Source organism: Mesoplodon bidens, assembly GCF_964165515.1.
Source record: "Mesoplodon bidens genome assembly, chromosome: 11".
Lineage (NCBI taxonomy): Eukaryota > Metazoa > Chordata > Mammalia > Artiodactyla > Ziphiidae > Mesoplodon > Mesoplodon bidens.
Window position 1 is genome coordinate 41,235,575 of NC_138167.1, and position 12,579 is coordinate 41,248,153.

General features: G+C 43.5%; 1 protein-coding gene across 5 annotated transcripts in view; it reads right to left on the minus strand.

Moving 5' to 3' along the window:
* The window catches only part of OS9 (OS9 endoplasmic reticulum lectin), a 29,276-nt gene extending 23,420 nt beyond the window's left edge, over positions 1 to 5,856 (minus strand). For all 5 annotated transcript variants that reach the window (XM_081249230.1, XM_081249232.1, XM_081249229.1 and 2 more), the window contains exons 1-5: positions 5,663 to 5,856; positions 5,060 to 5,236; positions 3,852 to 3,915; positions 3,645 to 3,721; positions 3,361 to 3,459 (exon numbers count right to left, since the gene is read on the minus strand). In XM_081249230.1, coding sequence (XP_081105356.1) covers positions 3,361 to 3,459; positions 3,645 to 3,721; positions 3,852 to 3,915; positions 5,060 to 5,236; positions 5,663 to 5,824 — 579 coding nt within the window. In that variant the 5' untranslated portion in view covers positions 5,825 to 5,856. The remainder of the gene's footprint in view (positions 1 to 3,360; positions 3,460 to 3,644; positions 3,722 to 3,851; positions 3,916 to 5,059; positions 5,237 to 5,662) is intronic.
* Between the last annotated feature and the right edge of the window lie 6,723 nt (positions 5,857 to 12,579).

Here is a 12,579-nt window from a genome sequence, read left to right on the forward strand (position 1 = left end):
AACCTCAACCTTGCCTCCTTTCTACTAGGTCCACCCAGCATTTAAACACGTTTCTATCTTAACACATGAAACAACAAGCACAAAGTCCCACTTTCCCAAGCCCACAGCCCTGCTAACTAGTGCTTGCCCTTTCCCTTCCCTTCACAGCCAGACTTCTTCAAAGATTACCACTTCCTCACCACGTTCCTCAACACCTCAGCTTCACCAGCCCACTGAAACTTCTCTGGTGGAGATTGCCAATGACCTCTGGCATTGAGTCCAACCAAAGGACTGGTCAGGGGAGACTGGGAGCAGAGGCCTTACCAATTTTCATCTGGTTCCCATCCCTACAGTCTGAATTTTTATTTCCATGTTCCTGTTTTGCTTTTATTAAAATAACAATTCCTATGATCACCCACAAGCAGTTTTTAATTCTCCACTTCCTTGAAGGTTCAGATGCAGCCAACACCACCTTTGGCACTCAGGGTACCTTCCGCCTGGAACGCCACTCTCCTTCCCACTGGTCTATAGCTGCTGGACTAACTCTTCATCCTTCAACTGCTGGTTCCAAGGTCACCTCCTCCAGAGGCCTCCCCTTGACCTGGACTCGGTTAGTTCCTTTATTGTGTGCTCCCCTGTGAAAAGTGCCTCACCCATCAGAGAGTTTATCCTGCTTCCTGTGGCTCTTTATTTAATGTCCGTCTCCTGAGAGCAGGACTAGGTCTCTCAGTCACCATTTCATCTCCAGTGTCTATTATAGTGCTTAGCACAGGGCGTATGGTTCAGCAGATGTGAGGAAAATGCCTTCAGTTCTCGGCCTACTGAAGGTACAGACAAGTGAAGAAACAAACAATACAATCAAGTGCTATAATAGATTATATATGTGTGTGGATGCTGTGGGTTGCTATAGTCTGAATGTCTGTGTCTCCCTAAAATTCGTATAGTGAATTCCTAATGCCCACTGTGATAGTATTAGGAAGTGGGGCCTTTGGGAGACGCTTAGGTCATGACGATGGAACCCTCATGAATGGGATTAATGCTCTTATGAAAGAGACCCCACAGAGCTCCTTTGTGAGGACACGAGAAGTCTGTGACCTGGAAGAGGGCCCTCACCCAACCATGCTGAAACCCTGATCTCAGATTTCCAGCTTCCAGAACTGTGAGAAATAAATTTCTGTTGTTTATAAGCTACCCAGCCTGTGGTATTTTGTTATAGCAGCCCAGACAGGCTAAGACGTGGATATATGTGGACGTGCTTGTATGTATATGAAGCGCTGAGGGAACACAATGAACTTTCTAGGCTAGCCAAGAAAGGTCACATAAAATAAAGTGACATTTGAAATGGCTTATCATTTCTTCCATTCATTCAATAAATAATCTCTGGGCACCTACTTGGTGCCAGGCGCTGTTGAAGGCACTGAGGATACAGCATAAAATGAGACAGACATTGTCCCTGACTCCCTGGAGCTTATTCTACTGGGGACAGAGAGAGAGATTAAACTAAAAAAATAAGCTAATTTCAGGAAATGATACATGCATTGAAGAACATAAAACACTGTAGGTGTTTACCAGGATCAAGGCAGAAGGGTGTGTGTGTCTGTGTGCCTATGTTAGGTCTCCCTGTGGAGGTGTCATAGGTGTATATAACCTGAGAGGATGGAGCCAGCCATTCAAAGATCTCTGGGAAGATGGCGCTAGGCAGAGGGAACAATGAGACTCACTGGTTCAAAGGACAGGAAGAAGGGCAGTGGGACAGAAACGCAGTAAGATGTTATATCTCCAACCCAGACCCTGTCCCGGAACTCCAGAGTTACAGAGTCGACTACCAACTGACCATCACCACTGGGGTATCTAATAGGCATCTTGACCTTCATATGTCCAACACCAGCCTAGTTTCTTCCTCCAAACCCGTTTCTTCCCACTTGAGTAAATGACAATTCCATTCTCCCAGTTGCTCAAGCTAAAATCCCTGGAGTCGTACTTGACTCCACCTCACCTCACATCCAATCCATCAACAAATCTTGGCTCTACCTTCAAAATATATCCAGAATCTGGCTGCTTCCCACCACCTCCACTGCTACCACCCCAGTCTGTGCTGAAGTATTTGGATCCTCTCCTTTGTGTGAGGCATAATTATTGAAGGCTTTCCAGAACTCGGTAGAGAAGGGACACTTGCTCATAGTGGTGTGCTGAAGCCAGCTCAGGCCAGTTCACCAGAGCCAACTGGTAAGTTTTCAGGAATGTTGCAAGATGATTGACATCACAGTGACAGCATGAATTTTGCCACGATGGGGATATTTATACCATGGATACTGGCAAACATTACATCTGGGCTTCCCCCTCCACCACCCGACCCTACCCTGGCGATCCCGGTGTTCCGCATTTACCAGCACACAGCTGCATGTGCAAATCTGTATTACATAAAGAAAATTCTTGTGTCATGTGGTTCACTACAGGTGTTTATGTTTGTGAATACACATTAGAATCACCTGAGGAACTCTGCCTACCATACAGCTGTCTGCCTGAACTCAGTTAAGGACTACTGGATCAGGAACACTTGTTAAGAGGCTGTTGGCAGTGATGCAAGTGAGATGAAGGTACCAAGCACGGGAAAGAAGAGGCAAGTTGTGAGAGAAGTCTAGAAGTAGAGAGTGGACTTTGTTGTTGACTCTGATTCCTTTCCTCCATATCACTTCTCAGTTTGTAATCACAGTCTCATTTTCTGTGATTCTTTAATCTCTGTCTTCCTCTCCTGACTGTAGTCCATGAGGGCAGGGGCTGCATGTCTGCTCACCACTGTACCCCCAGAGCAGAGCCCAATACCTACACCAGCACGACCTCATTGCAGAGTCGTTAAATGATGAAAGGAGGACAAAGTGAAGAAGTAAGAGTCAATAATGACACTCAGATGTCCAGCTTAGGTGACAAAAAGGAGAAACACAGATAAAAGTGTGGTTGGGGGGCTTCCCTGGTGGCGCAGTGGTTGAGAGTCCACCTGCCGATGCAGGGGACATGGGTTCGTGCCCCGGTCCGGGAAGATCCCACATGCCGCGGAGCGGCTGGGCCCGTGAGCCATGGCCGCTGAGCCTGCGCGTCCGGAGCCTGTGCTCCGCAACAGGAGAGGCCACAGCAGTGAGGGGCCCGCGTACCACAAAAAAAAAAAAAGTGTTGTTGGGGGTTCAGAGGGGAGGATTTGGGAAATGTTGACTTGAACTGCCTCTGAAAATCCAGGCAGTGACGCGAAGCTAGAAATATGAGTCTTAAACTTAGAGTTTAGGGTCTGGGAGAGAAACTCTTGACTATACCACGCAACCCTGCCCTCTTCCCTTAGAATCTGAGTTGTCACTGGGGGACTGTCAACTTCCCTCTCCGAAGACTCACCCGAACCTCAGCCTCCCGGGGCCTCCCGTTGAGATCGCATTTGGACCCGTTGCCATAAGTCTGGCTGTGGTAGCGTTTCAGGCGATGCTGCTTGGAGGCCTGGGGAGGACATCAGGCAGGAGGGAGGGGTGTGAGAAAGACAGCAAGGGGGAAGAAGAGCACTTTATCCCAATAGCCACCAAACCCCAAGAAACATGTCAGCTAATCCCGACCCTCCCCTTCTCGTCAGGGCTCTCAGTCTGCAGCCCAGACCCCTTTCTCTCCCAATCCCACACTCCTGCCACCTTGGCTGTTTCATCATTCCAGTCGAAGGCCGATTGGTAGTAGCCGAGATAGAGGACTTCACCTTTGATCTCTGAATCTGCAAGAGAAAGCACAGTGAAGCATGGTTACCCTGTCCTCAGAGAACTAGGAGGGAAGGGAACTGGGGAGGCAGGTCACCTTCTGTGACAGGTTGCTGAGGGCTTAGGAAAAATGTAGGCGGGAGTCACCTTCCATGTGGTACTGCTGGATGTGGCGTCCATAGCAGAATTCATACGTCCACCAGTCCTTGGTCTGACAATTAAAAAAATGAACAATCGGGGGATGGAGTACAGATGTCTCTTCTTGGAACCAGAATCTCTCCTGGCTCTAAGACACATAACCTCTCATTTACTTTTCATCTCCCTCTGCTTCCACACTCAATCCTCCAGGTTCTTGGTGAGGAGGGAGGGCTGTTTGCCTTCTGTGACTTGTAGAGAGACCTCTACAGCCTAAGTGGTTTGCACCTGTAGGCTTTCCACTCTTCTCTTTTTATAAAAAAGTCCTTCTTTGGGGACTTCCCTGGTGGTCCAGTAGTAAAGAATCCGCCTTGCAATGCAGGGGATGTGGGTTCAATCCCTGGTTAGGGACCTAAGATCCCACATATCGTGGGCAACTAAGCCCACGTGCCTCAAACTAGAGAGCCCACGCACCCTGGAGCCTGCGTGCCACAACTAGAGAAAAGAAAAACCCGCACGCCACAACTAGAGAGAAGCCTGCGCACCGCAACGAAAGATCTCGTGTGCCTTAACGAAGATGCCACGTGCGGCAACCAAGACCGAACACAGCCAAAAAAAGAAAAAAAATCCTTCTTTGTCGTCCATAAAGATACGAAACCATGATATCCTTGTAGCACTCAGACCAGGGAAATATAGAATATTAAAGTATTAATTGAACTTCCTTATACTGTTTTAGCCATGGGGGATACAGCTGTGAACAAGATAAATTCTTTGACTTCATAGACTTACGTTCTAGTGCTAGGACTCAGACTAAAAATGAATAAACTGATGATTCAGTTAAAAAGATGATTTCAGATCATGAAAAGTGCCATGATGAAAATAAAATAGGATACTGGGCAGAGAGTGACAGGGGAGGGGGTAACTTTGCCAGGAAGGCTTCTCTAGGGGAGTGCCCCTACTGCCCCACACTGACCCTCTTTAGCACCTCAATCTTAGCTTAACACTTATTCTGAGCTCTTCTAACTCTCCTCTACATTCAGTAAAGTGTCATCAGTGGTTACAGGATTCTTTGCTTCTTTCCTATCTGTACAACATGCCTACTCCTTCAATGGCCTTCTTAATTCCAACAGATCCTCCCCATCACTCCTCATTCACAGGCACAATGGTTCCCAAATACATAGTTTCCAAGCCCTAGTTCCCTCCATCCCAGTCCCTTTCACCTTCAGCAGGCAGGGCGCATCTTTCATTGGGCTCAACAACTCAGGGATCCCAGGCCCTTGGTAAGCAGGTGCCTCCTCCTCCCTTTCACGCTGGAAGTGAATAGCTCCAGCTGGCAGGCGACATTCATAGCGCTGCTTGTACTTAGAGGAGACAATCACCACGTCCGAAGCTTGGCTCTGGGAAAGAAGTGGGGGTCGGGGGGCAGGGAGGCAAAGAGAGGTTGGGATCAGGGAGAACAACGAGATCCGTCTTCATATCCTGGGGAAGAGCCCAGTCAAGACAGAGTGAACCACACGTCCTCCAGCTGTGTTTAGCGGGTGAGGGGCGAGGGCACTCCCACTTCTCCACGGGGGAGGAGTCTGAGTGTTTCAATCAGGAACTGGGACCTGAAGTGGACAGTGGGAAGCCCCACCCCTCCCATGCCCTGGCCCCAAGGGAATGGGTCTCTGATTACGACCCTCCGGAGTCCTCATAAAACCCCTGCTTAACTCTTCCCGATTCTCCTTAGGCTCCCGCCACAGACTCCACAGCTGCCCTTCTTCCTCTACCTTCTCCACCCTCCCCTTCTGCCCCGGACCCTCGTCCCCTCTACGCCTCCTCACCTGCCCTCCAATGACAGGCAACGGCAGTATCTCGATCCCATAACGCATCTCACTCAGCTCCTCCAGGTTCAGGCTCCCGACACCGCCGGTCAGACTTGCAGGAAACAGGAGCCCCAAAAGTAGCAGCCCCAACAGACTGGACAGCAGCGTTTCCGCCGCCATCTTTCGTTCCCCTTCTAATCCAGAACAACTCCTTCCGCCCTAAACCTGGCGGCGGCCTCACGCCGCCCATCAACTCCCCAAGGTGTCACTGGCTAAATGTTCTGTCCTTCTTACGTGCCCTAGTCCTATTTGCCAATGTGGCTCCAAAGCCCACGAGGAGGTGGATCACGACGATTAGCAAAACCACTCGCTGCGCACGATTGGTCAAAGAGGCCAACCAATCACCAACGATATCGGACCCCCTCCCACCCTCTATCAGTTCCAGAGAGGCACCGTCTAGTCGCTAGGCCTAGTTAAGCAGTTTTTCTCGGTCCTCGCCCAGCTGTTGTGCGCATCTCTAACTGCTTTTTAAGCCGTTTCTTGTATTGTGTCCGGCCGCCGCCAGGAGGAGGATTGAGGCGGATGGGTGCGTGCACGCAATACTCCTGAAAGCTGCTTAATACTTGTGGCAAAACAATTATTATATAATAGTATTCCTCTTTTCACATATACATACAACTTAAGGGCAATCTGGTAACTTCTGTCAAAACCTTTCTGCGCGATCCTGCAGTTGTCGTCTAATAAAATTATCCTAAAGAAATAATGGGGACTTCCAGTTGAAAACTGGGAGCTGGGGGGAGAGGGGCAGGCGGCGAATGCACGTATTATCCTCCAGGCCATGTAGGAACAAAGGGACAGGGAAAGGAGACAACAGCAGCAACATTTAGAAGCTAGAAAGCAAATGGAGGAATGGTAACTGATTTAGCAAACCTGTGAAATTGATTCCTAAGCAAACATAAACATGAAATGACTGTATCTTTGGAAAAACTCATCTGGAGAATCTGTCCAACCCCAAAGAGAAATCCCAAAGGTACTCTCATCAGGCTTCTCTTAAAGAAATAGGTGAAGGAATCCTACAATTAAGCCCTTGGCCTAGGTGCCCCAGCCCTCACACAATCTTTCCAATCAGCTTTTTAATATCCTCATTCTAAAATATAAGCAGACAGCCAAGGATCATGAAACATTTAAGGAAAGTATTTAATGTACAAGGAAGAAACCAAAACAAGCAAGAAGAAAAAGAGCAACTTAGAGGAAACAAATTGCAAGGGAGAAAAAGCAACTGAAAATTAAACAAAAAATCCATCAAGATCCTCGGAGAGATAATATATTGTGTGCGTAAGATAACAACAGGAAACTATTTAAAAAAGTAACTACTATTCAGGTAAGAAAAAAAGAGCTCTTGGAAATCAAAACCATGATAGCAGAAATAAAAATTCAGTAGAAAGACTGGAGGATAAAGTTGAAAATCAAATTTGCTCTACTTTAGGAGAAAATTAATAAAAAGCAAAAGATCAGTCCAGCAAGTTGAACATCTGAATAATGAGAGTTCCACAAAAAGAACAGAGACTCAGAATGGAAGAAATAATCACAGAAATTATTTTAAAGTATTATCCTGAAATGGAGAACTGAGTCTCTAATTGAAAGGGCACACTGATAGCAAAACAAATCAGGCCCACACCACATCCATCATTATAGAATTTCAGAACACTGGACACAGACAAACAATTCTAAGAACTTCTAGAGAGAAAGGACAAGTTGCATACAAGGATCAAGAATCAGAGCAGTTAGGCTTATCAAAACATTGTAAGATAGAAGACAAGAAAGAATGGTTTCAAATTTTTGAAGGAAATTATTTCCAACCTAGAATTCTATACACAGCCAAACTATGATCTAATTATGAGTCCAGAATAAAGACAATTTCAGACATGCAAGGTCTCAAAATATGGATATTCCATGCATTGTTCTTCAGAAAGATAGGAGAGGATTTATTACACCAGGACAAATGTTAGTCAAAAGACAGAAAAGGTATGAAATCCAAGAAACAAGGTATCCCGCACAAAAGAGAAACAAAAGGAATCCCCAAGGCGATGCTGAAAGGAGATTCCAAGTTGTAGGGCAGGACTAGAGATCAATTCATAAGATTAGAGCAGTTCAGAAGGATTTGGGAGTGATTTCTTTAAGAAATAAAATTGATTGAATACTAATACATTTGAATTTATTGAGAACAGATTTGTTTAACCAGAGGAGAGCCTGGGAATATATTAATGATAAGTATCATTATGTAGAAAGTTAAGGGGGAAAAAAGACATTAATTCCAATGAAAATAAAAAGTTGTGCTGGAAAAGCTAAACAGACTTTTTTCTTCAACGTGGTTGGTTATTCTCACATTAAAAACAACTTAAAATGCTGAGTAAAATATAATTATCTTCCTTCTTAAAGCATGGTAAAGCCAACAGGACAGTGAAGAATTAACAGGCCAAAATCTAAATGAAGTCAGAAAACCTAGAGGGTTTTGACAGTCAAAACCCTGTAGTCACATTTGCTTGGAAGGCATTTGCCAAAGTTGCAGAGTTGACCTTTGTTTTTTTTTAATTTTAATTTTTAAATATTTTTATATATTTATTTGGCTGTGTTGGGTCTTAGCTGCAGCATGCGGGATCTTCGTTGTGGCATGCGGGATCTTTCGTTGTCGTGCACGGGTTCCTCATTGTGGTGCACAGGTTTCTCTAGTTGTGGTGTGCAGGCTTCTCTCTAGTTGCGGTGCACGGGCTCCAGAGCACATGGGCTTAGTACTTGCAGCATGCAGCCTCTCTAGTTGTAGCATGTGGGCTCAGTAGTTGTGGCGCGTGGGGTTAGTTGCCCCGCAGCATACAGGATCTTAGTTCCCTGACCAGGGATTGAACCTGCATCCCCTGCATTGGAGGGCAGATTCTTAACCACTGGACCACCAGGGAAGTCCCCAACCTTTGTTTTTTTAATGTATTTTTTGAACTCTTTTTAAAATTGAAGTATAGTTGATGTACAATATTATATGTTACAAGTGTACAATATAGTGATTCACAATTTTTAAAGGTTATACTCCATTTACAGTTATTATAAAATATTGACTATATTCCCTATGCTTTACTATATATCCTTGTAGCTTATTTCATACATAATAGTTTGTATTTCTTAATCCCCTACCCCTATATTGCCTCTCCCCCTTCCCTCTCCCCACTGGTAATCACTAGTTTTTTCTATACATCTGTGAGTCTGCTAGCTTGTATTTTTTGGATCCCGTATGTAAGTGATGTCATACAGTATTTGTCTTTCTCTGTCTGGCATTTCACTCAGCATGATACCCTCCAAGTCCATCCATGTTGCTGCAAATGGCAAATATTCATTCTTTTTTATGGCTGAGTAGGATTCCATTGTATATATATATACCATGTCTTCTTTATCCATTCATCTGTTGATAGACACTTAGGTTGCTTCCATATCTTGGCAATTGTAAATAATGCTGCTATGAACATTGAGGTGCGTGTATCTTTTCGAATTAGTGTTTTGGGTTTTTTTTTCAGATCTATACCCAGGAGTGGGATTGCTGGATCATATCGTAGCTCTATTTCTAGTTCTTTGAGAAACATCCATACTGTTTTCCACAGTGACTGCACCAATTTACATTGCCACCAACGGTGTACAGATTTGAGCTTTGTTGATGTGTTTTTGTTTTCTAGAGGATGGGACAGAAGGTCCACTAGAGGTGGAGACTCTGAGAGAAAATCCTCCTGGTAGTGAACCTGTCCCCAGGTCCCCAGCTCCAGGGAACTGCAAGGAAGGTTGCCTCAGTGCCAAAGGAGAATCTGTAATCACAAGTAGGTCCTTAAAGAAATTTACAGACCAATCTCACAACATTTAAATGGTTTTAAAAAAAATCAAGCTGTAAATTTAGATTTAAGTGGTTCTGAGGAGGAGAAAATAATGGCCCAGGCACTTGGCAGAAGCAAATGCAAATCCACTCTGGAAAAATACCCCCTTCATCCCAGGCACCAAAGAACTCCTACAAATCATTTTCCAAGGGAAGTTAGTAACTCATAATGAAAAATAACGAAACCCAAAAGGACATAAGACACTGTGAATGAGAACCAGAAGAAACAACAGCAGAAACAGAGCCCAAAAGAATGCAGTATTGTAATTACCTGACACTGATTATAATTATGCTTACTATACTTAAAGAAATAAAAGAAATTTGAAAATAAATCAGAAAACAGGAAACTATAAAAATAACCTAACATATTTAAAATAGAGTTTCTAGAAATTAAAATATAGAGTTTTAAAGTAAAAACTAAATAAAATAGCTAAATAGTTTAAGAAGCAATTATTCTTCAGAGAAGAATTCCAGCTAATAAGAGCAGAAGGAATGATATACTGTCATCATTTTATAATCCTAACGAAATAGTTGATCGAGGCAGTAGTCATCAATGACCGTCAGAAACATCAGCTAAGAGGCTTATAGATGAATCAGGCTGACACCATGTGCATACACTGATAAGACGTAACATCATGAAAAGAGGAACAACCAGACATGACGTGCTTCTTGACGGGATACAGCAGGAAGTACAGAGCATTATCTACAAAGGATTCTTGCCAAAAAACCAAGAATCTATATATAACTACCAGTTTATAGGAGATATGAGAAACAGGACAATATGTTAAACACCACCATGAGAATCAAGAATAAAAGAGGATCAATATTCCAGTTTCTTCAACAAATATATTGCAAGAAAAAAAGGGGGAAGAGAACTGTTATAGGTTAAAAGAGGTTTAAGAAATGTATTAGTCAAATGCAATGTATAGCCTTGTTTGGATCCTGAATGAAACTACCTAGAAAAAGACTTTTATGAGTCAACTAGGGAGATTTGGACACTGACTGGATATTATATGATATTAAGATATCATTGTCAATTTTGCTGAATGTAATAATGGTATTATGGTTATGTTAAAAAGATACTCCTTATCTCTTAGAGATACATACTCATGTATGTATCAATGGAAGAGTATAATAACTGGCATTTGCATTAAAATAATTCTGTGGGAGTCTGGGAGAAGGGTGGGAGTATAGATGAAACAAAATGGACCATATTTTTAGTTGAAGCAGCATGATAAATACATGGAGATTCATTATACTTTACTTTTGATTGTATTTGAAATTTTTCATTTAAATTTTCTTTTTAAAAACTCAAAGAAAGTTTAAACTTAGCTGAAGATAGGATTAGTGAAGTAGAAAATACATCAGAAGAACATACCCAGAATGAAACAGAGCAACAAAGAGAAAAATATGAAAGAGAAAATAAGACATACAGAGAGTAAAGTGAGAAACCTGGTTAGAGTCCTGGAAACAGAAAGAAAGAATGAAGCAAAGATAATTGTTGAGCATATCCTAGAACTAATGAAAGATACAAAATCCACATATTCAAGAGGCCCCCCAAAATTTAAACCAGAATAGATGGAAAAGAAGTCTATACTTGACACATATCACTATGAAACTAAGTGACACTAATGAATAACAGCAGATATTAAAAGCATCCAGAGTATGGGTTGGATGGGTGGATGCATGTGTCAGAATTCATTGACCTACAACATAGGCCCATGCACTTCACTGCATATACTACCACAATAAAAATAAAATTAGGGCTTCCCTGGTGGCGCAGTGGTTGAGAGTCCACCTGCCGATGCAGGGGACACGGGTTTCTGCGCCAGTCCGGGAAGATCCCGCATGCCGCCGAGCGGTTGGGCCCGTGAGCCATGGCCGCTGAGCTTGCGCATCCGGAGCCTGTGTTCCACAACGGGAGAGGCCGCAACAGTGAGAGGCCCACGAACAGCAAAAAAATAAATAAATAAAAATAAATAAATAAATAAATTAATTAATTAATTAAATTAAAAGCTGCCAGAGAAACAGATTACCTTCAAAGAAGCAGCAGTTCGACTGAGAACTGACTTCTCAAATGACACCAGTGGAAGCCAGAAAACAATAAATGATATCGTCAGTGTGATGAAAAAAAATAACTGCCACTGGGAATTTTACGGCTAGTGAAAATATCTTTCAATAATGAGGGAAAAATACAAATATTTTCAGACCAAACAAAAAACAAAAACAACACCCCAGGAGGGTTTGCAACCAGTAAAGATATACTTCAGAGGAAAGGACAGGGATACAAGATGGAAGGTCTGAGATGTAAGAAGGAATGAAGTGGAGAAATAGGTAAAAATCCTACATGATTATTGACAGTAGAAAAAAACAGTGCTGGGCTTCCCTGGTGGCGCAGTCGTTGAGAATCTGCCTGCCAATGCAGGGGACACGGGTTCGAGCCCTGGTCTGGGAAGATCCCACATGCCGCGGAGCAACTAGGCCCGTGAGCCACAACTACTGAGCCTGTGCGTCCGGAGCCTGTGCTCCGCAACAAGAGAGGCCGCGATAGTGAGAGGCCTGCGCACTGCGATGAAGAGTGGCCCCCGCTTGCCACAACTAGAGAAAGCCCTCGTACAGAAACGAAGACCCAACACAGCAAAAATAAATAAATTAATTAATAAACTCCTACCCCCAACATAAAAAAAGAAAAAGAAAATACCTGTCACATAGGGTTTAAAAAAAAAAAAACAGTGCTAATGTCTTCTGGGGTTTAACTATTAAGATGGAATCAAAACACACCAAAGCAATAACACACATTGGGAACTTGATGAATAAAGTAAATTGTTCAAGGTTTCTTGTACTGTCTGCAAGGGGAGTGTGCTGATTATTATGTCTTTTGGCTTCAAATCCACCCTTCTATATACCACTGTGATGTTGGAGCTGGTATTCTGAAAACCACATTTCATTTTTTTTCTTTTTTCTTTTTTTTTTTTTTCTTTGCGGTACGCGGGCCTCTCACTGTTGTGGCCTCTCCCGTTGCAGAGCA